The sequence below is a fragment of the Neoarius graeffei genome, chromosome 16 (genome assembly GCF_027579695.1).
Source record: "Neoarius graeffei isolate fNeoGra1 chromosome 16, fNeoGra1.pri, whole genome shotgun sequence".
Taxonomy (NCBI): domain Eukaryota; kingdom Metazoa; phylum Chordata; class Actinopteri; order Siluriformes; family Ariidae; genus Neoarius; species Neoarius graeffei.
The window spans coordinates 57,855,907-57,881,220 of NC_083584.1; the positions used below are offsets into that span (position 1 = coordinate 57,855,907).

At 48.7% G+C, this 25,314-nt stretch overlaps 1 protein-coding gene across 1 annotated transcript in view; it reads left to right on the plus strand.

Annotated features, from left to right (window-relative positions):
• Positions 1-18,795: 18,795 nt before the first annotated feature.
• The window catches only part of LOC132900893 (calcium-activated chloride channel regulator 1-like), a 48,516-nt gene continuing 41,997 nt past the window's right edge, over positions 18,796-25,314 (plus strand). Inside the window, exon 1 of the mRNA XM_060943237.1 lies at positions 18,796-19,153. Coding sequence (XP_060799220.1) covers positions 19,134-19,153 — 20 coding nt within the window. The 5' untranslated portion in view covers positions 18,796-19,133. The remainder of the gene's footprint in view (positions 19,154-25,314) is intronic.

Consider the following 25,314-nt stretch of genomic DNA (forward strand, 5'->3'; position numbering starts at 1 on the left):
CCTTCATGGGAAATGATTGAAAAATGCAAAAAAGCAGATCTGTTGATTGTGGCAAACTACTATGATGTTTGTGTGCCTTACAGTGCCCGGAAAGCAGAGCTCAGACTTGCTTTGACTGAGAGATTGATGGAAAAAGGACGTTGCCCAAATCAGTCCTGACTGAGGCTGTGAGTGAAGCGGAAGTGGATGCACCTATGGCAGATATGAAAGTGAGGGAGGTTGCTGGCATGCTTGCCGTTTGCGTAGAGCCTGATCTGATCACTGAGATCCGTGGTGACATGTCCACAGAGGATCTCTGTTTAGCCCTTAAGATTAAGGAGGTGGAAAATAGAAATAAAGAGCTTGAACTGAAAACAATACACGTCTGTTTCAGGGCTCTGGAGCTTGAGAAAGGAACACCTGTTACCTCCACCCTGTTGTCTGTGACCCAACATGCCACATCTTCTGCAGGGTTTGACATCAGTAAGCATCTAGCTTTCATCCCTCCATTTCGTGAGTCCAAATTTGACTCCTATTTCAGCGCTTTTGAATGGATAGCTGCTGCCTTAAACTGGCCAAAAGAGTTTGTCACTGTTACAATGCAAACTTCTGGGGAAAGCCCAAGAAGTCTGTGCGAGTTTCTTGACTGAACAATTGCTAGACTATGAAATTTTGGAAAAAGGCTTGCAAGCCTATGAACTTGTTCCGGAAGCATATTGACAAACTTAGAAATAGTGATAAAACTGCCAACCAGAGTTTTTCCTCACCACCATCACCACGGCCTTGCTCATTGGGGATAGACTAGGGATAAAATTAGCTCATGTTTAAAGTCATTCAAATTCTGTCAAGCTGCGTTGTGAAAATGTCTACTGTTAAAAGCACTATACAAATAAACTTGACTTGACTTAGCATGCATAGATCAGTACATATGTGACAAATCTGTAAACTCAGTTTGCCTCTCAATTGCCTCCTTTTGCTTGTGACATTTCTGATTTAAATACACATGGATTGAGATATAGTTGCACAACTATCCACTCACATTTGTAAATTGTTTTGGTACAAGAATGGTCTCATAGGAGTGGCATCATGTTTTTGATCACAGGCAGCTGTTCTTGTACCTTGTGATTCCAGTGCGCACACCAGAGATGCAGATTTTACATGTTTTAATTCAGGAACTTGAATTTGCACATGGATGTGATTGTTGAGGTCAGTCACATTTTAGCAATTTTAAAAACTATTTTTTGCAGTCTGAAATAGAAAGAAAGTGCGGAGTTTGCATGTTCTTCCTGTGTCCGCGTGGGTTTCCTCCGGGTGCTCCGGTTTCCCCCACAGTCCAAAGACATGCAGGTTAGGTTAACTGGTGACTCTAAATTGACCGTAGGTGTGAATGTGAGTGTGAATGGTTGTCTGTGTCTATGTGTCAGCCCTGCGATGACCTGGCGACTTGTCCAGGGTGTACCCCGCCTTTCGCCCGTAGTCAGCTGGGATAGGCTCCAGCTTGCCTGCGACCCTATAGAACAGGATAAAGTGGCTAGAGATAATGAGAAAGAAAGAAAGAAAGAAAGAAAGAAAGAAAGAAAGAAAGAAAGAAAGAAAGAACTTTATTGATCCCTCGGGAGGGTTCCCTCAGGGAAATTAAGATTCCAGCAGCATCATTACAGGATAAACAGAGAATAGAAAATAGAGAAAAAACTTCTAGATAAATTAAATTAAGTATTTACACATACAGTACAAAAAGAATAATATATGGGGAAGAGAGGAAGGGGGGAAGAAAGGGGGGCAGCAGGAGAGATATTGCACTTAATATTGCACATTATATTTGTTAGGACTAGGACTGTTTTGGCCTCTAGAGGCCGCTGTTATTTCCTTTTCATGTCGTGTTTATTTTGGCCTCTAGAGGCCGCCACTGTTCCTGTGTTTTGTGTTTGTGTTAATTGCCTAATTATCTTCACCTGTGTCCTTAATTAGTTTGTCTATTTATACCCCTGAGTTCAGTCCTCTTGTCACGGAGTCTTTGTGCTGTTATGTTTATCTCCAGTTTCCTTTGTACTGTGTTTTTTTGATCTTCTTAGCTTTTGTATTTTTGCACTTTGCTTTTCTTTTGGATTATACTCTTTGGTTTTTTTTTTGTCTTTTGTTTTGCCCTGTATATAGTGTATATAGTTTAAATAAACCTTTTGATTCTTTTTCTACTTCCGCCTCACGCCTCTGCATTTGAGTCATCCCCCTGGTGGCCTAGTGGGGGTTTGCTGGATTATCACACCAACGAACCAGGTTCGAATCCCAGCAAAACCCTAACAGAAAGACTCCGTCATGACCGACTCAGCAGAGGCTGCTTCAACTGTCTACCCGGCCAACCTTCAGGGAATTATGGCAGCTTTGACACGCTTCGGAGCAACCATGGACGCTCATGGACGTACGCTCACCAGCCAACGTGAGGCCCTCGCTCGCCACGAGGAACTGCTTCAGCAAATTGGGAAAACCCTGGCACAGCTGACATCTCTGCCTGCATCTCCTGCTCCTGATCCAGTTCCTGCTCCTGATCCAGCTCCCACTCCTGCTCCAGTGCCTCCTGCAATGCTGCCTTCTTCACCTCGCGAACCCAGCCTTCCTGCACCACAGAGGTATGACGGCAAGCACAGTGAGTGCCGAGAGTTCCTTACCCAGTGTCAACTCACCTTTGAGCTTCAGCCTACCACCTACACTACGGATCGCCGCAAGATTGCCTTTGTGATCACCTTATTAGCTGGTAAGGCGCGAGCCTGGGCTACTGCTATCTGGCAAAGACAGGGACCTGAGTGCTTTGATTTCCAGCTGTTTTCTGAAGAGATGCTTCGGGTCTTTGATCAGGCAGACATCAGTACCGACGCAGCCCGAAAGCTCATGTCCATCCGGCAAGGAGGAAGCGTCGCAGATTACGCCATCTCGTTCCGAACACTCGCAGCAGTAAGTGGATGGAACGAGACTGCCCTGGTGTCAGCCTTCCACCATGGTCTGTCTGACCCCATCAAGGACGGTCTGGCCTCTATTGGATGCCCAAGTGACCTCGAAACCCTCATCTCACATGCTATTCGTCTGGACAACAGGATGAGAGAACGCCACCAAGCCTTGAGCCCCCCCAGCCTCCCTACCTCTACCTGGAGACCATCTACCTCCTTCAGTGACTGTCCAGAACCCATGCAAGTGGGTCGTACTCGCCTCTCCGCATCTGAGAGGGAGCGCAGAAGGAGGGACAAGTGCTGCATCTACTGTGGCAAGCCTGGTCACTTCCGAGCATCATGTCCCGAACTCTTGGGAAAAGGACCGCCCCGTCCAGCCGAGGGAGGGTTGTGACGGGGCCTACCCTCTCTCCCGGACTCCCTGGTCAAGGAATCTACATCCCGGTCTCCATCTCCTGGGGTGAGTCTGTCCACTCTTGTCAAGCTTTGATAGACTCAGGGGCGGCTGGGAACTTTATGGATATTCACTTCGCCCAAAGCATCAATATTCCGACTGCACCTCTTGAAGTCCCACTGTCTGTGTCTGCCCTCGATGGCCAAGCGTTAGGTGATGGAAGAGTCACCCAAGTTACTTCTCCAGTTTTCCTCCAGTCTCAAGGTCACAAGGAAGAAATATCCCTGCACCTGATTCCTTCACCTGAGTTCCCAGTTATTCTAGGCCTTCCTTGGCTTACTCGCCACAACCCTCGCATAGACTGGGTAACAAGCCAGGTTGTGGAATGGGGCCCTGCATGCCATGCCTCTTGTCTGCTCTCTAGCTCTCCTGTGTCTCCTGCCGAGCCCCCTGATCTCACCGAGTTATCTCAAGTTCCCACAGAGTACTGGGATCTCAAGGAGGTATTCAGCAAGAGCAGGGCCGCCGTTCTTCCTCCGCACCGGGCCTACGACTGTGCCATCGACTTGCTCCCTGGGACTACCCCTCCTCGTGGCAGACTGTTTTCCCTCTCTCAGCCAGAACGCAAGGCTATGGAGGAATACCTCAAAGACGCCCTGGTCTCTGGGTTCATTCGACCCTCCACCTCACCTGCTGGTGCCGGCTTCTTCTTTGTCGGCAAGAAGGATGGGGGGCTTCGACCATGTATTGACTACAGGGGCCTGAACAAGATCACTGTGCGCAACCGATATCCCCTTCCGCTGATGTCCACTGCTTTCGACCTGCTCCAAGGCGCCACCGTCTTCACCAAGTTGGACCTACGGAACGCATACCACCTCATCCGTATCCGACAGGGAGACGAGTGGAAGACTGCCTTTAACACCCCGTCTGGGTACTACGAATACCAGGTGATGCCCTTCGGACTCACCAACGCACCAGCTGTTTTTCAGGCCCTAATCAACGACGTCTTAAGGGACATGATTAACCTATACGTTTTTGTCTACCTCGATGACATCCTTATCTTTTCCAAGACCGTGCAGGAGCACCGCCACCATGTCCGCCAGGTTCTCCAGAGGCTGCTACAGAACAATCTGTTCGCCAAGGCCCAGAAATGCGAATTTCATGTTCCCGAGGTCTCCTTTCTGGGATTTATTGTACGGACAGGCCAACTCCAAATGGACCCTGCCAAGACCCTGGCCGTCCGGGATTGGCCTACTCCCAAGTCCGTTAAGGAGGTTCAGCGGTTCTTAGGATTCGCTAACTTCTACCGCAAGTTCATCAGGAACTTCAGTTCTGTGGCAGCACCCATGTCAGACCTCACCAAAGGGACAGGTGGATCTTATGGCTGGTCTCCTCAGGCAGAAAAGGCGTTCAAAGACCTCAAGGACCGCTTCTGCACGGCACCCATTCTGGTTCTCCCGGACACCTCCCAACCATTCATCGTGGAGGTGGACGCCTCGGACAGTGGTGTCGGCGCGGTGCTCTCTCAACGTTCGGAAGGAAAGCTGCACCCCTGCGCTTACTTCTCCCACCGCCTGAGTCCTGCTGAGTCCCGGTACGATGTGGGGGATCGAGAACTGCTAGCGGTCAAACTGGCCCTTGAGGAGTGGAGGCACTGGCTGGAGGGAGCACAACATCCATTCCTGGTTTGGACTGACCACAAGAACCTGGAGTACCTCCAGCAAGCCAAGAGACTGAACCCTCGACAGGCTAGGTGGGCCCTGTTTTTCAGTCGATTTGACTTCACCCTCTCATACCGCCCCGGCTCCAAGAACACCAAACCTGACGCACTGTCCAGACTGTTCTCTGCCACTAACAGGGAGAATGAAGTCGGGCCTATTATCCCTGTGTCCCGGATTGTGGCCCCTGTCCGCTGGGGTATTGAGGAGGCTGTCCGACGAGCCCAACGCCAGGACCCCGGTCCTGGGACGGGGCCACCAGGCCTCTTGTACGTCCCACATCAAGCCCGGGCCAAGGTTCTCCAGTGGGGTCACTCTTCCCCTCTCACCGCCCACCCGGGAGCTCGGAGGACCCTGGACTTCCTGAAAAGACGCTTCTGGTGGCCTAACATGGAGCAGGAAGTAAGGTCATTTGTCCTGTCCTGTGAGGTTTGCACCAGAACCAAGAACCCATGACAGCGTCCCCAGGGTCTCCTGCATCCTCTGACCATTCCCCGGCGTCCCTGGTCCCACGTGGCAGTCGACTTTATCACGGGTCTCCCTGAGTCACAAGGTAACACGGTCATTTTGGTCTTAGTTGACAGATTCTCCAAGGCCTGCCGCTTCATACCACTGTGCAAACTCCCCTCTGCTCTTGAAACTGCGAAACTTTTGTTTAATCATGTCTTCCGAGTCTTTGGTCTTCCACAGGACATCGTCTCAGACCGAGGGCCCCAGTTCTCCTCCCGAGTGTGGCACGGGTTCTGCAAGGTCATCGGAGCCACTGCCAGCCTCTCCTCTGGGTTTCACCCACAGTCCAATGGTCAGACGGAGAGGCTCAACCAGGACCTGGAAACCACCCTGCGAGGCCTGGCTATGGATAACCCGACATCGTGGAGCACCTGGCTGCCATGGGCGGAGTACGCCCACAACACCCTGCAGTCATCGGCCACCAAGCTGTCGCCATTCCAGTGCCAATTCGGGTTCCAGCCACCTCTGTTCCCGGACCAGGAGGAGGACGCGGGGGTGCCCTCGGTTAACCAATATGTGAGACGGTGTCGCAAGACCTGGAGCAAGGTCAGGAAGACCCTCATACAGACCTCCAGAACCAACCAGACTCAGGCCAACCGCCATAGAAGACCTGCACACGCTTTCCGCCCTGGGCAGCGTGTTTGGCTGTCCACTAAGGACCTTCCACTGCGGGTGGAGAACCGCAAGCTTGCTCCTCGCTACATTGGCCCCTTCAAGGTGGTGCGCAGGGTGAACCCTGTCTCCTACCGGCTCCAGTTGCCCCGGACTCTGAGGATCAACCCCACTTTCCATGTTTCCCTGTTACGGCCCGTACTGACGTCTACGTATGCCCCTGCCCCTAGGAACCCCCCACCCCCCGCATCTTCCAGGGGCAGACTGTGTTCACTGTGAATCGCCTGCTTGACTCCCGCCGGGTCCGCGGCGGGTTGCAATATCTGGTGGACTGGGAGGGCTATGGTCCTGAGGAGCGCTGCTCGGTTCCTGCTCGGGATGTCCTTGATAAAGAACTATGTCGGGACTTCCATTCGGCCCATCCGGATCGTCCTGGGAACGTCAGGAGACGCTCCTAGGGGGGGGGGTCCTGTTAGGACTAGGACTGTTTTGGCCTCTAGAGGCCGCTGTTATTTCCTTTTCATGTCGTGTTTATTTTGGCCTCTAGAGGCCGCCACTGTTCCTGTGTTTTGTGTTTGTGTTAATTGCCTAATTATCTTCACCTGTGTCCTTAATTAGTTTGTCTATTTATACCCCTGAGTTCAGTCCTCTTGTCACGGAGTCTTTGTGCTGTTATGTTTATCTCCAGTTTCCTTTGTACTGTGTTTTTTTGATCTTCTTAGCTTTTGTATTTTTGCACTTTGCTTTTCTTTTGGATTATACTCTTTGGTTTTTTTTTGTCTTTTGTTTTGCCCTGTATATAGTGTATATAGTTTAAATAAACCTTTTGATTCTTTTTCTACTTCCGCCTCACGCCTCTGCATTTGAGTCATCCCCCTGGTGGCCTAGTGGGGGTTTGCTGGATTATCACACCAACGAACCAGGTTCGAATCCCAGCAAAACCCTAACAATATTGCACATTGTCCGGTATTGCTTATTGTTAGGCTAGGCCAGGGTTTCTCAAACTTCTTTGCTCTGGGGCCCAGTAATGTTCGGCCTTGGTGCTGCAAGGCCCTGCATAGGCCTACGCCTCTGTGCACCCCCCGACCCCCCCCCCCACACACACACACACACCCCGTGTGCGCCTCCATAGATAGATAGATAGATACATACATACATCCATACATACATAGTTCTTTATTTATTTATTTATTTATTTATTTATTGTTAGTAGTACTTGTTACAAGTAGCAGGCTTATACCAGCATAACAATATTTTGGCTAAATAAGACCTAACAGGAGTGCATTGGCAGAATTGTAGAAAATTGCCAAATGACCAGTAACTGTCCAAAGATATGCCATTATAATTATTATCATTATTATTATTATTGGGCAGCACGGTGGTGTAGTGGTTAGCGCTGTCGCCTCACTGCAAGAAGGTCTGGGTTCGAGCCCCATGACCGGCGAAGGCCTTTCTGTGTGGAGTTTGCATGTTCTCCCCATGTCCGCGTGGGTTTCCTCTGGGTGCTCCGGTTTCCCCCACAGTCCAAAGACATGCAGGTTAGGTTAACTGGTGACTCTAAATTGACCGTAGGTGTGAATGTGAGTGTGAATGGTTGTCTGTGTCTATGTGTCAGCCCTGTGATGACCTGGCGACTTCTCCAAAGTGTGCCCCACCTTTCGCCCGTAGTCAGCTGGGATAGGCTCCAGCTTGCCTGTGACCCTGTAGAACAGGATAAAGTGGCTAGAGATGATGAGATGAGATGATTATTATTATTATTAGTAGTAGTAGTAGTAGTAGGCCTATTATTATTATTATTATTATTATTATTATTATTGCTGAGGCCTAAACTATTATTAAACAAGGGAAACTAACAGAAGTGCTTTGGCTTTGAGATTATTGCCAAATTACATAAATATACTGATATGTAGGCCCAATAATTTGACTATTAGTATTATTATTATTGTTAATAACTTATTATTACCATTTGCGTAAGAACCATTAAACCAAGATTTTTTTTTTTACGTTTGTTTTTTAGATTTATTTTTTTAAGGAGAGGTTGGTGGAAAAGGGGTGTTGCCCAAATCAGTCCTGACTGAGGCTGTGAGTGAAGCGGAAGTGGATGCACCTATGGCAGATGTGAAAGTGGGGGAGGTTGCATTTTATTCAGATGAGTACTCCAGGTGAACCTTTCATCAAACCAGACCCTGAGAAATCTCAGATTTTACTTGCTATGGTGGTTGTCCATACAATTGAAGAGAAATAGGTATGATTTTATGCCACCTTGAGAAACAGACCAGTGTTTTGGCTTTTGATAGCTTTAATCCCCATTTGTTTGCCCATATTTCTCCTCTTTTAGTCAACTGCAGGTTGCATTTTATTGTTGATTTATTGCACATTACGGCCTCTTATCCACAGAGCCCCGTCATCCTCATATAAAGAATTCCCTATGTTTGGTTCAACTTGGGAGAAAATGTCATTCCTCATTATAATAAAGGGACACATATACTGCCTTGCAGGGTTCCATTTCCAACCGTGTACATCTTAGAATATTCAGCACCTACTCTTACTTGGATTTTCCTGTTGAATATGAAGTTTAGGACCCAGTTACACTGTAAAAAGTTTGACCTACCGTTACTTAAAATTGTGGCAACAAAGTGACACATAATATAATTGAATAGATTTTATTACTACAAAAGCAACAGTTAAAATGTGTTGGATTTACTCATACCATGCCAAATGATGAGCTGTATATCCCAAAAATAGTTCATAAATCCAAATCAATTTCACATGGAAAATTGATTTATATTTACTAAATATCTGAGCAGGGCAGCATGGTGGTGTAGTGGTTAGCACTGTTGCCTCACAGCAAGAAGATCCTGGGTTGAAGCCCAGCGGCAAATGAAGGCCTTTCTGTGTGGAGTTTGCATATTCTCCCTGTGTCTGCATGGGTTTCCTCCGGGTGCTCTGGTTTCCCCCAAAGACATGCAGGTTAGGCTAACTGGTGGCTTTAAATTGACTGTGAACGGTTGTTTGTCTCATTGTGGCAGCCCTGTGATGACCTAGCAACTTGTCCAGGTTGTACCCTGCCTCTCGCCCATAGTCAGCTGGAATAGGCTACAGCTTGCCTGCAACCCTGCATAGGATAAGTGGCTATAGATAATGGATGGAAATATCTGAGCAAAGGTAATTTGGATTTACAAAATATCTGGGTGATATTTATATTTACCAATTATCAGGGTGAAATTAACAAGCTTACTAAATAACTGGATAAAAATAATTTAGATTCACTAACTAAAATAAATGACCAATTCATATTTTAGCACATTGTTGCTTAATTCACATTACTATTCTTTTGAGGAGTCGCGTGGGTAATGGCGGCGGAGTGACCATACGCCTGGCGCTTGCTCCCTGACCATTTGTAACTTTAACATATCTACACTCAGACTTTTTGAATTATTTTGGCAATGTAACATTTTTTGGAGCTGAAATGAGTAAATCCCACGGGAACCACGGCAAGAGCCAGCCCCAGCTGACTCAACACTTCAGCACGCACAATAAAGAAGCTAGCAAGGCAGACGCTGGCAGTGTAACAACAGGTGGAGCCCAACCGCTAACACTGGACATGCTCATCGGTGAACTTGAGAAACTCCGCAAAGATGTAACAGGTGAACTCACCACCTCCCTGAATACTGCCATGGCTCCTATCCAAGCAACTCTCCAAAAGATCGCCGATACCGTAGCCTCGCATACAGCTACCATCTCCGCAATGGAAACAGCCCTCACTTCCCACTCAGATGACCTGATGACTCTGCAGCGCGAAGTGGCCACACTGAAATCCAAGGTGGAGACCACCACTCAGATGAACGAAAAGCTGCAGCTGGCTGTCGAGGATTTGGTTTCGCGATCCAAATGGCAGAATCTCCGTGTGATTGGCATCCCCGAGGGAGCGGAGGGGGCCGATGCTCGGCTCTTCATGTCTACGCTGTTCAGGGAGGTGACCAGAGATGCTTTGCTGGATACTAACTTTGAACTGGACCGAGCTCAACGCAGTCTGGGGCCGAAACCGGCACAGGGATCCCAGCCCATTCTTGTTCGCTTTCACAGGTACATCCAGAAAGAGCAAGTGCTGCTTTGGGCGAAGAAAACACGGAGCATCTCATACCAGGGTTATCCCATGAGGATCTTTGAGGATTTCAGCGCCTCACTCGCCAAAAAACGGGCATCATTCAACAAAGTGAAGTCTCTCCTTTATAAGGATGGGATACGTTTCAGTCTGATCTACCCGGCACGGTTACGGGTCACTGTTAATGGGCAGTCTTGCATATTTGACTCCGCGGATGAAGCGGAGCGTTTCTACCGTGATCTCAGCAGTAAGTGAAAACATGATGTCTCTTTACACATCTCCTTTAACTTTTTTGATGCTTTCTGAAAACTGGACTGAAATTGTGGGCTGACCAAACGGCCTGATAAGCCTACGGCGTCTCACTGTAATTTACCTGTTGAGATCGAGGCTGATTTTTGTTGAGGAGATGTTTGTGTGAAGTCAAATGAATATTAAAGATGAATAGGCAGGCTTTTCCTGCTGAGATTTTGAACTTAAAACTAAGTTCCTAATATGTAAGATTCAATTATTATTATTATTTATTTATTTTTAAGTTCGTTTCTTAGACAAGGATTTTAAAGATCATTACCTTGTTGACAGTTTCAGTGTGAAACTTCTGCCTTCCTCAGAACTGTCACCAGATGTCAGGTGGTGACGTGCCTTATCAGCTGATGTTATGTTACGGAGGCGTGAACGTCCTGTCCGATTTGACAGGTAGCTCACGCCTCCTGCTCTCAGGTCGCTCCCCCAGGACGGCGCTCCAGGTGTGTGACAGTGCATACTCTCCTTCATCCCGGTTTATCGTCCTTTGTGCCCGCTTGCGTATCTCCACTGCCTCTAAAATCCAACGCTGGTATCTATTTTCTTCAGTGCGAATGACTCTGGCCTCTTCCCAATTCATTATGTGATTTTGTCATTTGCAGTGGTCTGAAATGGCTGATTTTAGGTTTTCTTGGTGTGCTTTTTCTTTTTCAGATCTTGTGTGTCTTTTTGTTGTTTCTTTCTCACATTCTATTTGGTGTTCTTTCCTTCGTATATGGAAGCATCTGCCCGTTTCACCAATGTAGACTTTGTTACATGAACGGCAAGGGATTTCATAGATGACATTGCATTTGTTGTCCGGTTGTATTTTGTCTTTGGGGTGAACTAGCAACTGTAGGAGGTTCTTGTATGGTTTGACCGGGGTGTTGACACTGTATGATATTTCCTCATGGATCATTGGATGTATTCTGTGACTCCTTTTATGTATGGTAGTGTGACGAAGCCCCGGTTTGTTTTTTCGGTGTTTTTTCTTGTTTGTTTGTTTATTTCCTTTGTTTGTGTCTGTAGTTTTCCTTTTCGGATTGCCCACGGTGGATATTGGCAGTTTTTTAATGCCTGTTGGATGTGTTGGTCCTCCCCAGAGGAAAATTTGGTTTCTCATTTGTATCCCTTCTGTTGCTCAGGAGACAAAATGGTGATTCTCTTTTAAGGATCATTTAAGTATTACTTTTGTCACAGTTCTTTCTCCTAATTTTGCATTAAGAGAAATAAAAGAAGCAAAAGATGAGACATAGCAATGAGACAAGTAGGAGTCACAAAAGAGATATTAGGTTTTTTTTGGGGGGAGGGGCTTTTTTCACCTTTATTGGATAGGATAGTGTAGAGACAGGAAATGAGCTGGAGAGAGAGAGACAGGGAAACGTCCTCGGGTCGGAATTGAACCCAGGTCCCCGGATTTATGGTATGGCGCCTTAGTTGACTGAGCCACGACTAAAACTATTTTATTAGTTGACTAATTTCAACTTTCGTGAGAAATAACACGAACGTCTGCATCATGCGGGATTTGTGGGCGGGAGCGGGACAAAATATGGCAGGCGGGAGCGGGACTGAAAATCATAATTCTTTGCAGGATCGGGCGGGAGCAGGACTGAAAATTCTGTCCCGCGCAGACCTCTAATCTGAGTATTGTTTAAGCCTTTGTTGAGATCTCTTTTGTAAATCAAAAAAGGACTAAACTGAGATGACTAGAATGAGAATGGTTCAAGATTGTGTAGAGACCTCTTTAACAAAACTGATGGAGCCTAATCTGAGACTCTCCAAATAGATCTGAAATGAGAATTGTGTGAGTTTACAGAGAGAGCTCTCTGGTGGATCAGCCTGAGTAAAGTATGAGATGTATAAATTGGTCAACACTGAGCATTATTTAAAACATTGTTGAGAACTCATTTGTACATTAAAGGGAGTCTGCAATGAGATAACTTAACTCTTTTGCTCCAGAGACAAACCTGAGAAGCAGGAGACAAAAGCAATAATCTCATTTTAATATCACTATGATCTCATTATTGTCTAGGAGAAACAACTGAGAAAGAGAAGAGATCTCATTTTAAAATTTCCTTTCCTCTGGGTCCTCCTGTCTGTCTTTCTCCTCCGTGATGTTCTGTGTTCGGTCGTATAGTGTTCTGACTACTGACATTTTGTGTGTGATGGGATGTTCAGTTGTCCAGAGAAGATATTGGTCGGTGTGTGTAGGTTTTCTGTATGTTGTAATTCTAATGTTCCCTTCTTCTGTGTGGTGTATTTTTAGGTCCAGAAAAGCTACTGCAGGGGTGATAGCGTTCCGGCGCCGCGCCGGATTTCCGGCGTACCGTGGCTGGGGAAAAAAAAAAAAAATCTAGTTCGCCCATTGTCCTGTGTCATTCTGAGATGCGCAGATAGACAGTAAAGGGAATTCGCATGATATGGAACTAGTGGGAAAAAAGTGCCGTCACGGCACTTTTTTCCCACTAGTTCCATATCATGCGAATTCCCTTTACTGTCTATCTGCGCATCTCAGAATGACACAGGACAATGGGCGAACTAGATTTTTTTTTTTCCCCAGCCACGGTACGCCGGAAATCCGGCGCGACGCCGGAAATCCGGCGCGGTGCCGGAACGCTATCACCCCTGCTATTGTCTTGTCCATTTCCTCTTCATGTGTGAATTTTATGTTGCCTGTCTTGTCTATGAAGTTTAGGTGATCCGTGAGTTGTTGTGTGTGACCTGTTTTGGTTATTTCGAGGATGTCATCAACGTATCGTTTCCAGAAAATGGGTTTGCAGTCGTCCAGTGCTGTTTCTATGGCTCGGGTTTCCAAATCCTCCATGAAAAAGTTGCACAGAGTGGCAGATAGCGGGTCCCCCATTGGAAATCCCTCTTTTTGTCTGTAAATTGTGCCTCTGAATTGGAAATATATATGTGGAAGTCGAAATGAAATGCAACAGTTTTGTTATGTCCTGTGCTGTAAGTTTTGGCCATTTTTTCAGGGTTCTGTCTGCTTTTAACTGGTTTTCTACTATGTTGAGTGTGTTTGTGACCAGTGTTTTTGTAAAGAGGGATATGATGTCATGTGATATGAAGATTTCATCCTTTTTTATTTTGATTTCCTTTAATTCTTTCGGCAGTTGTTTTGAGTTTTTGCAGTGGTATTCCGTAAGTCCGAGGAGTGGTTTGATTATGTCTGCAAGTGTCTTGGAAAGGTTGTAGGTAACTGATCCTATGCTGTCTACAATGGGTCTTAGTGGTTGTAGCGAGAATCGCGTGTGGGTGGAGCACAGAGGACGGCAGGACAGAGTAAAATTCAATGACTTTTTTTATTTGCTCTTTTCAGACGCATACACCACTCTCTCAGCCACACACACACACACACACAAGTCGTCTGGCTGGGGAGAGAGCTCCCTTCCGCTCTCCCTCTCCCTCCTTAAGTAGAGGGCGGTTTACTGGGGAAAACACACACAAACACAGGTTAATTACCCTCAGGTGAAGCGATTCTGCCACTTACCTTCCCCGACTCCGCCCTCCTGTCACAGACCGGCGCTTGACCACACCCCCGCTGCCACATACCCCCACCGCCCGACTCAGGCCGGGCGCCCGTCTGGCCCGCAGCCGACTCCCCCCCCCCCCCCCCCCTTGACGGGAGAGGAAGTCCGCCACGACCATCTGCGCCCCCGGCCTGTGGACCACCTTGAAGTTGAAGGGTTGGAGTGCCAGATACCAACGGGTGATCCGCGCGTTGGCATCCTTCATGCGGTGGAGCCACTGGAGGGGCACGTGGTCCGAACAGAGGGTGAAAGAGCGCCCCAGCAGGTAGTAACAGAGGGCGAGGACCGCCCACTTGATCGCCAGGCACTCCTTCTCTATGGTGCTGTAGCGCCCCTCACGCACTGACAGCTTCCGACTAATGTACAGGATGGGGCGATCCTCCCCCTCCACCTGCTGGGACAAAACGGCCCCCAGCCCTCTGTCCGACGCATCCGTCTGCAACATAAAAGGGAGAGAGAAGTCAGGGGAGTGTAAAAGTGGCCCCCCACACAGTGCAGCCTTTACCTCAGAGAAAGCCCGCTGGCACTGCTCCGTCCACTGGACCGGATCTGGCGCCCCCTTTTTAGTGAGGTCAGTCAGCGGGCTGGTGACATCCGAATAATTAGGTATAAACCTACGATAGTAGCCAGCCAGCCCCAGGAACTGTCTCACCCCCTTTTTGGTCTTGGGCCTCGGGCAGGCCGCAATCGCTGCTGTCTTATTAATTTGGGGACGCACCTGCCCGTTACCCAAGTGGAAGCCCAGATACCGTACTTCCACCCGCCCAATCGCACACTTCTTCGGGTTGGCAGTGAGCCCCGCCCGCCTCAGCGACCTAAGGACGGCCCTCAGGTGTTGCAGGTGCCGCTGCCAGTCATTACTATAAATAATGATGTCGTCAAGGTAAGCGGCCGCGTAGGTGGCGTGGGGCCGGAGGACCCGGTCCATCAGCCGCTGAAACGTAGCGGGTGCCCCAAACAGCCCAAACGGAAGTGTGACGAACTGGTGTAAACTGAACGGTGTGGAAAAGGCTGTTTTTTCCCAGGATAATGGAGTCAAGGGGATCTGCCAATATCCCTTCGTCAAATCCAGTGTCGAGTAAAAGCGAGCCGTGCCTAGTCGATCGAGCAGCTCATCAATACGAGGCATTGGGTACGCATCGAATTTAGACACCGCGTTGACTTTTCTATAGTCCACAAAGAACCGGACCGAGCCGTCGGCCTTAGGAACCAAGACCACTGGGCTGCTCCAGTCACTGTGGGACTCCTCGACGATGCCCATTTCGAGCATGGCCTGAAGTTCTTCCCGAACCACCTTTTTTTTTGTGTTCGGGTAATCTATAAGGACGGCTACGCACTACCACCCCCGGGGGCATCTCTATGTGGTGTTCTATGAGGTTAGTGCGACCGGGCAGGGGCAAGAACACATCCGAAAACTCGGCCTGCAACTGGGCGACCTCCGTGAGTTGGGTCGGGGAGAGGTGGTCTCCACAGGGGACCGGAGAGGTACGAGATGCCAATGTCCCTTTTTGGACCTCCGGCCCCAGCTCCGCCTTCTCCGGAACTACCGACACCAACGCCACGGGGACCTCCTCGTTCCAGAGTTTTAGCAGATTGAGGTGGTAGATCTGTAGCGCCCCCTCCCTGTCCGTTCGCCTAACCTCATAGTCGATGTCCCTGACTCGCCGTGTGACCTCAAAGGGTCCTTGCCACTTGGCGATTAATTTGGAGCTCGACGTGAGCAACAGGACGAGTACCTTATCTCCCGGAGTGAACTCTCTAAGGCACATGCCCTTGTTGTACAGGCAGGTTTGCCGTTCCTGGGCCTGCCGCAAATTCTCCTGAGTTAGGTGGGTGAGCGTGTGGAGTTTTGCGCGCAGATCCATAACGTACTGAATCTCGTTTTTGCTCTGTGAAGGTCCCTCCTCCCAATTTTCCCGCAGTACATCTAAGATGCCACGCGGCTTACGCCCATATAATAATTCAAATGGGGAGAACCCCGTGGAGGCTTGGGGGACCTCTCGCACTGCAAACAGCAAGGGTTCGAGCCACTTATCCCAGTTACGTGCGTCCTCACTTACGAATTTTTTGATAATATTCTTGGGGGTGCGATTGAACCATTCAACTAAACCGTCCGTCTGTGGGTGATAAACACTGGTGCGGATCGGCTTAATACCCAGTAGCCCATACAGTTCGCTCAGTGTTCGTGACATAAACGAGGTGCCTTGGTCAGTCAGAATCTCTTTCGGGATTCCAACCCGGGAGATGACGTGGAAGAGGGCCTCTGCAATACTGCGTGCTGAGATATTGCGAAGAGGCACCGCTTCCGGGTATCGCGTTGCATAGTCCACCAGAACCAATATAAAGCGGTACCCTCGTGTTGACCGATCTAATGGCCCGACGAGATCCATCCCAATTCTTTCGAACGGGGTCTCGATTAATGGTAGGGGGCGCAAGGGCGCTTTTGGAATGGCCGCTGGATTTACTAACTGGCATTCGCGGCACGCCGTACACCACTTACGGACGTCGCCGCAAATCCCCAGCCAATAGAATCGGGCCATTATCCGGGCTAGTGTCTTATCCTGCCCGAGGTGTCCAGCCATGGGATTAAACTGAGCCGCCTGGAATACCAATTCCCGGCGGCTCTTTGGAATTAACAACTGGGTGACTCGCTCTTTTGTCTGAGTGTCCTGCGTCACTCGGTATAACCTATCCTTCAAAATGGAAAAATAGGGGAAGGACGGGGTGGCGTTCGGCTGGAGCGTTTGACCATCGATTACTCTCACTTGGTCAAACACGTGTCGCAGAGTCTCGTCTCGCGATTGTTCCAGTGGGAAATCCGCGAGGGATTCCCCAATAGAAAGAGGAGGGGCCGGGGGCTCCTCACTCTGTCGCGGAGATGACGTAGACGGCTCTGCGACTGCAGCTCCAGCCAAAGCGACACCGGGACCCTCCCCTATCAACCGGCAGGACCCACTCTTTACTAGGCGTGCCATCAAACCCCGAAATCCCGGCCAATCAGTCCCCAAGATCAAAGAGTGGGTAAGGCGAGGATTAACCGCCGCCTTCACTATGGCTTTTTCCCCTCTGAAATGTATGTGGACCGACACCAACGGGTAGCTGTGAATATCCCCGTGCACACACAACACCTTCACCCCTTGTGCTCCCCCCAATGCCTCGTCTTGCACCAGGCTTTGGCGGATCGAGGTCTGATTGCAGCCTGAATCCACCAACGCCTGATATGTAGCCCCTTGTACACTTACCGGTATGCGATACGCTCCGGCCCGATCGAGGGCAGCCTCTGGCGCGTCGGGGATCCGCACCACCGCCCCCACCTCCATCGCTGCACACTGTTGCTGCAGGTGGCCCGGTTCCCCGCAGCGCCAGCAAACCGGCCCGGGCCTTCCCTCTGCAGCTGTGTTCTGAGGCTCACTCACCTGAGGGGGGGGGAGAGACAGACACAGAAGGGAGAAATGGGAGGGCACCACGGGTGCAGCGGGCCGGCTGGGGTGGAGCCGGCTCCCGCCTCCGTGGTGGGGGAATGGGGCGAGGACGGGACACGGGAGGAGGGGGGGGAGAAAGAGAGAGAGAAGAGGAAAGAGAAGACGATGTCGTTGGTTGTCCTGCCGCCGGAACAGCCGCCAGATGATCCTCCGCCAGTCCTACGGCCTGATCCAGCGACGCCGGGCGGTGGCACTGGACCCACTCCGCGGTTCCGGCTGGCAAGCGGGCGATGAACTGTTCCAGCGCCACCTGGTCGATGACTCCCTCGGCGTCGCGATCTTCGGCCCTCAGCCACCGCCAGCAGGCGTCCCGGAGCTGCTGGCCAAACGCGAACGGGCTGCTGACTTCCTCCATCCGCAGCGCGCGGAAGCGCTGGCGCTGCTGCTCCGGCGTGCGCCCCACGCGCTGGAGGACAGCCCGGCGAAGGTCGGCGTAGGCCAGCCGGCGATCGGCGGGGAGCTGTAGTGCGGCTAGCTGCGCCTCTCCCGTTAGGAGGGGGAGGAGGCGCGCCGCGCGCTGCTCCATCGGCCACCCCGAGGCTTCGGCGACCTGCTCGAACAACGTGATGAAAGCCTCGGGGTCGTCCTGCGGGCCCATCTTGGTTAAGATGAGGGGAGACGGGCCCGCAGCCGGGGCGCTGGTGGACCACGCCGACGCGAGGAGACGCCGGAACGCCTCTCGATCTTCCTTCTGAGCCAGCACCAGGGCTTCGAAGCGGCGCTCCTGCTCCTTCCGGAGCGTGACGAGTGCCTGGTGCTGGCTCTGCTGAGCCGTGGCGAGGGCGTGGACCAAGTCCGCGAATGGGGAGGATTCCATGGGGCTGCAGGACTGATGCTCCACCTTATCCCGGGTTTCGGCACCACTGTAGCGAGAATCGCGTGTGGGTGGAGCACAGAGGACGGCAGGACAGAGTAAAATTCAATGACTTTTTTTATTTGCTCTTTTCAGACGCATACACCACTCTCTCAGCCACACACACACACAAGTCGTCTGGCTGGGGAGAGAGCTCCCTTCCGCTCTCCCTCTCCCTCCTTAAGTAGAGGGCGGTTTACTGGGGAAAACACACACAAACACAGGTTAATTACCCTCAGGTGAAGCGATTCTGCCACTTACCTTCCCCGACTCCGCCCTCCTGTCACAGACCGGCGCTTGACCACGCCCCCGCTGCCACAGTGGTGCTCCGGGTTTATGAATTTTCGGTGTGCTGTATATCCGGGGGGTGATGTTTGCTGTGGGGATGAGGTGGTTGTATGTTTGTTTATCGATTTTGTTGTCGTCCAGTAATGGTTTAAGTAATAGCTTCAGTCTTTTTTTCTTTTCCTCCGTTGGGTCTTTTTTGAGTACTTCATATGTGTTTGGGTCCGTGAGCATTTCATTCATTTGTTTTTCATATTGAGTAGTGTCCAGGATAACTGTAGTCCTCCCTTTGTCAGCCGGTAGTATTGTTATTTTGTTGTTCTTTGCGAGTGTCCTGATGGCGTAACATCAGCTGATAAGGCACGTAATGTAACATCAGCTGATAAGGCATGTCACCACCTGACATCTGGTGACAGTTCTGAGGAAGGCGGAAGTTTCATGCTGAAACCGTCAACAAGGTAACGATCTTAAAATCCTTGTCTAAGAAACGAACTTAAAAATACTTAAACAGTCAGACATAATGAACTTCCACTACATATTATCATTACTATTATTATTTTTATTTTATTTTTCTTTAAAAACTGGTACACCAAGGTTTCTACGTTGCCAAATTGAAAATATCAGAGGTGTACACTTTCACAGTTGAAAAGGAAGCAGGCTCCTATCAGTCAATCGGTTGTGTTAGGTAGTAGTTCCTGCATGCTCATCATGTTAAAGATGAGGTTAGGACAAGTGTGTAAGCATGTTTTGAACCTGAAGGTGTCATTAAGGACATCTGCATTTGTTGTGTTTGGGACTTTTTCTTTTTTTCGCTTATTTTTGGAAGAGGAGTGTTCTTTTTTCCCTTGGACTCTCATGATGGCACTGTATATGTTGTTGCTACCTTGCATTCTGTTACAAAGCTAACTCGGCTAAGGCACCACCTCATCAGAGCAATTAGAGGATTGATGTTTTTTTCACTGATTCGATGGCTGACTTAAGACAGAGGGACATGCTACGAACCATCAGCCTCACAAGTTGGAACGTCAGGGGACTTGGTGGACCTATTAAAAGGACAAAAGTACTTTAACACCTTAAGAGTTTGAAAACAGACATTGCGTTTCTCCAAGAAACCCACCTTCTTCTACGTGACCACACCAGACTACGAAAACCCTGGGTTGGTCAAGTTTTTCATTCCAACTTCAACAGTCGCTCAAGAGGCACAGCTATTTTATTGCACAAGCGAGTACAGTTCTCATCAGAACAGGTCATATCTGATCCCAGGGGCCGTTATATTATTGTTGGTGGTGTGCTGTTCCAAACTCCTGTTATTATGGTTTGTGTTTATGCCCCCAACTGGGACTGTCCTAATTTTATGACTTCCCTATTCTCATCCATTCCATGCCTCGATACACATCACCTCATCTTTGGGGGGGATCTTAACTTATCTGTCAATCCCATACTCGACAGATCATGCTCAAGAAAATTAACTCAATCCAAAGCAGCTAAATGTTTGTCTGCATTCACAGATCAAATTGGCAGTGTGGATGTGTGGCGTTTTTACCACCCAACAGCAAAAGAGTTTTCATTTTATTCCCAGGTTCATCAAACATACTCTCGAATTGATTACTTTTTCCTTGATAAGATTTTATTACTGTAGCAAGTGTTCTAGGTGGGTGGAGCACAGAAGCATGGCAGGCCAGAACTGAGTTCTCAAAACTCTTATTATCAGCTTTTCAGCTTCTACATACATACACACACGCCACACACACGTGTTCTGGTCGGGAGAGAGCCCGCTCTGCTCTCGCTCTCTTCCTTAAATAGGGTGCGGCTGCTGGGGAGACACACAAACACAGGTTAATTCACATCAGGTGTAGTGATTCTGCCACTTACCTTCCCTGACTCCGCCCTCCGGTCACAGACCGACGCTTGACCATGCCCCCACTGCCACATACCCCCACCGCCCGACTCAGGCCGGGCAGCCGTCCGGCCCGCAGCCGACTCCCCCCCCCCCTTGACGGGAGAGGAAGTCCGCCACGACCATCTGCGCCCCCAGCCTGTGGACCACCTTGAAGTTAAAGGGTTGGAGTGCCAGATACCAACGGGTGATCCATGCGTTGGCATCCTTCATGCGGTGGAGCCACTGGAGGGGCGCGTGGTCCGAACAGAGGGTGAAAGGGCGTCCCAGCAGGTAGTAATGGAGGGCGAGGACCACCCACTTGATGGCCAGGCACTCCTTCTCTATGGTGCTGTAGCACCCCTCATGCACTGACAGCTTCCGACTTATATACAGCACTGGGAGATCCTCTCCCTCCACCTCCTGGGACAAAACAGCCCCCAGCCCTCTTTCCGATGCATCCATCTGCAATATAGAAGGGAGAGAAAAGTCAGGGGAGTGTAACAGTGGCCCCCCACACAGTGCAGCCTTTACCTCAGAAAAAGCCCGCTGGCATTGCTCCGTCCACTGGACCGGATCTGGTGCCCCCTTTTTAGTCAGATCAGTCAGCAGGCTGGTGACGTCCGAATAATTAGGTATAAACCTACGATAATAGCCAGCCACAGGAACTGTCTCACCCCCTTTTGGGTCTTGGGCCTCGGGCAGGCCGCAATTGCTGTTGTCTTGTTAATTTGGGGACGCACCTGCCCGTTGCCCAAATGGAAGCCCAGATACCATACTTCCACCTGCCCAATCGCACACTTCTTTGGGTTGGCTGTGAGACCCGCCCGCCTCAGCGACCTAAGGACGGCCCTCAGATGTTGGAGGTGCCTCGGCCAGTCATTACTATAGATAATGATATCATCGAGATAGGCGGCCGCATAGGTGGTGTGGGGGCGAAGGACCCTATCCATTCAGCCGCTGAAACATAGCGGGCGCCCCAAACAGCCCAAAAGGAAGTGTGACAAACTGGTGTAAGCCGAACGGTGTGGAAAAGGCCGTTTTTTCTCGGGATAATGGAGTCAAGGGGATCTGCCAATAACCCTTTGTTAAATCCAGTGTCGAGTAAAAGCGAGCCGTGCCTAGTTGATCAAGCAACTCATCAATACGAGACATTGGGTACGCATCGAATTTAGACACCGCGTTGACTTTTCTATAGTCCACACAGAACCGGACCGACCCGTCGGCCTTGGGTACCAAGACCACCGGGCTGCTCCAGTCACTGTGGTACTCCTCGACGATGCCCATTTCGAGTATGGCCTCGAGTTCTTCCCGAACCACTTTTTTCTTGTGTTCGGGTAACCTGTAAGGGCAGCTACACACTACCACCTCTGGGGGCGTCTCAACATGGTGTTCGATGAGGTTGGTGTGGCTGGGCAGGGGCGAGAACATGTCCAAAAACTCGGTCTGCAACTGGGCAACCTCCGCGAGTTGGGTCGGGGAGAGGTGGTCTCCACAGGGGACCGGAGAGGTACGCGATGCCAATGTTCCCTTTTGAACCTCTGGCCCCAGCTCCGCCTTCTCCGGAACCACCAACACCAATGCCATGGGGACCTCCTCATTCCAGAGTTTGAGCCACTTGACTTTAAGCCATGGTCTTTGAAAGATATTAATGTTATTGGGGACCTGTATGATGACAATGGCATGCTTAGCTATCAGGATTTGAAGGCCCGCTTCAATCTACAGGACTCTTCCCTTTTTTATTATCTGCAAGTGAGATCAGCCCTCAAAGCACATGGTGTGCCAGTAGGGGCTAAGCTTCCTGTACACCCCCTGATAGACTGGATAAACTTCCTTCCCCGCAGGAGCTTTGTATCAAAAGTCTACTCCAAACTATCCGAACAACGAGAGACTCTATCAATGCTCAGAGCATGGCAGAGAGACTTTGACCTGAAAGAAGACGACATTTCCTGGAGCAAGGTCTGGGAGAACATCTTTCATGCCTCCAAGAATCCAAACCACCAACTCATTCATTTTAAAGTGTGTCACAGGCTTTACTATACACCTGTTACTAGGTTCCGCATGAAACTGATACCAAGTCCAAACTGTACTATATGCCAACTTAATGCTATAGGAGATTACAGACACATGATGTGGGAGTGTCCCTCTGTTCAAGTCTTTTGGGGCCAGGTAGCCAAAGTCTTGTCTGAATTACTAGGCACCACCGTAACATGCAATCCAATCTTACTTCTTCTTAACGATGATTCCCAACTGCATTTAAGCGAGAAACAGTGCAAACTGTTGCTGAGCGGCCTCACAGCTGCCAAAAAACTCTTAGTGCAAAGATGGCTGCCACCTCATGATCTTAGTACTAGGAAATGGCTGATCCACTTTCATGATATAGTATTACTGGAGTTGTCTACTGCACGGATTAACAATACCAAAGCCCCCACACTGGAGGCGTGGTCGGGCGCGGCTGCGCTGATAAAGAACAAACTTGTATTGTGAACAGAGGAACACCACCCACCACAATATACTGCTATCACTTGACACTTGATTGACTAGTCCAGGGGAGACCCAAGAGGGGAGGGAGGGATGCTGCCAGGGAGGGGGGGTGGGGGGGACGGGATTATGTTATAAAAGTTGTATGGATGTCATTGTATGTTCACTTGCAGTGGTTTAATAAAAAGTTCTTCACAAAAAAATGTCCCTTATTTCATTTTTGGTTGGTTTAGCTACTGTTCACCCCTCCTGTTTTTTTTTTTTTTTTGGGGGGGGGGGGGAGAGAGTTGTGTTTGCTTATCAGCATTATTACTCATTGTTACTTGATTAAGTTATGTAAATGTGACTCTCTAGGTAGGGGGAGGGGGTTGTTGGTGTTCACATTACTATTCTTTCATTCTGTACCTAAAATGTTTAAATTAGTTTTAATTGGGATCACAGGACTCTAAAACTATTCAATAATATTGCATGTTACTTTGTTGCCAAAATTTCTATTCTACACAAAGTCATATATTTTTGGTACCACAGCTTAATTAAGTTGAGTCAATAGAACAGGCATAAAAGTGTAACCCCTTTTCCCCCCTAGTGTTTTAATCCACACTGAGGTCACACTCATTCAAAAAAACAGGATCCTGAGTTTCTAGCTGGTGATGGTGAATTGACTGGATTTCCTGTCTACCATTAAAGTTAGCAGATATAGTATCAAAATTAGAATTGTTAAGTACTGTATGAGTTTAGTAAATAACTAGCACGGTGCCTCCCATGAAGGAATACTTTACCAGAAAAAAGTGTCAACTACACTACAATAAAGCAATGCCACACTTCAGATAAATTAACAAACAGTTGAGATTTATTTTACCCTAGTGTAAGAATAAAAGTGTGCGTGTAAAATGCGTGTAAATATATATTTGACTAAATGTGAAATTAAAAAAAATAAGCCTCCTCAATTCACTTCCCTCACCTTCGTACACAACTGTATAATGAACTAAAACGTATCACAAATCCTGACAATACCCCTATTCAACCACTACACTGAGTAGTGCTATTAATCCCACTAATGGGAATTTTTTTTTTAAACTCTTCACAAAAGGTTAAGTGATGAATGCAAAACAGTCAATAATACTCAGTCAGTTCAATAAGTCTCTATGAAATTACAATAGCAAGCTTGCGCACAAAAAAAAAAAAGTAGGGGCCCATTAAACATTGGTGCACATGAGGGGGGAAAAAAAAAGTAATCCACAATGCAAGTTCCTATGGCAGATGAAATCTGACCGAAACAAGAATAAAAGTACACTCACGCTGTTACCATGCTTGGTGGATGAATCAGCAGTTGAGCTTCAAACAAACTACTCACGAACTCGGCAGTCCAGGATGCGTGGTGAGCAAGATGATGGCAATGGAGGCTAGCTCCCTGTAGCAGCAGGCAGTCCAGATGATAAGCCTTTGAGGAGCGAGTTGTTCTCCCAAACATGGCTTCGCTAGCTTGACCAACAGTTTGTGCACTCAGTTAGATGTGTTATTGCAATAAAGAGAGCTCTGAGCTTAACTCAGCTGGGCTTTAGGCTACTATTATTCTTCCAAATTCTGTAATATTTCTTTTCTAGGAAAAGAAATGCCGAAATCATGAGCTGTCTAGCACATTTCGAACAAACGTAAACACACTCGGGACCTTATCACTGCATATACTTAGTAACGTTTGGGCTAGTAGCATATTAGCTATACTCAGTCTTTTAAATGTCAAATAAATCTCAATTCAAAGCTTTTGCTTCTTCAGCTCTCGGCCCTGCATCCAACCACTTCGTAGCCTGAACGCATTCTGGCCTCTTGCATCTGTGTATTCCGTAGCTGCAGATTCTCCATCCCCTGTCCCAAATTCTAATTGGCCCAATTCATACCACCACTTCCAAACCTACACAGGATTGGTTACCCCATAAACATTTTAGCACGAAACATACATAATGTACAAATGAAAAACATTGCATTGTGGTACTTGCAGTCACCATCAATAATGAAATGTAATAAACTATTATCATCTTACATTTGTAAATACCTTAATGAAACACGAGGCTACTATTTTAGTAGGACCTTACAAAAGGAACAGCAGGTAAACATTTATTTGCATCTAAACATGGAAATACAACATTTTTCCAAGTGCAAAATGCCAAAATACAACAATAAAATACACAGAGTGGTGATAAGACAGTAACCTTGTACAGTGTGTACAACAGTGATAAACTGTATCCTGGCAATCTCTTTGTCAAT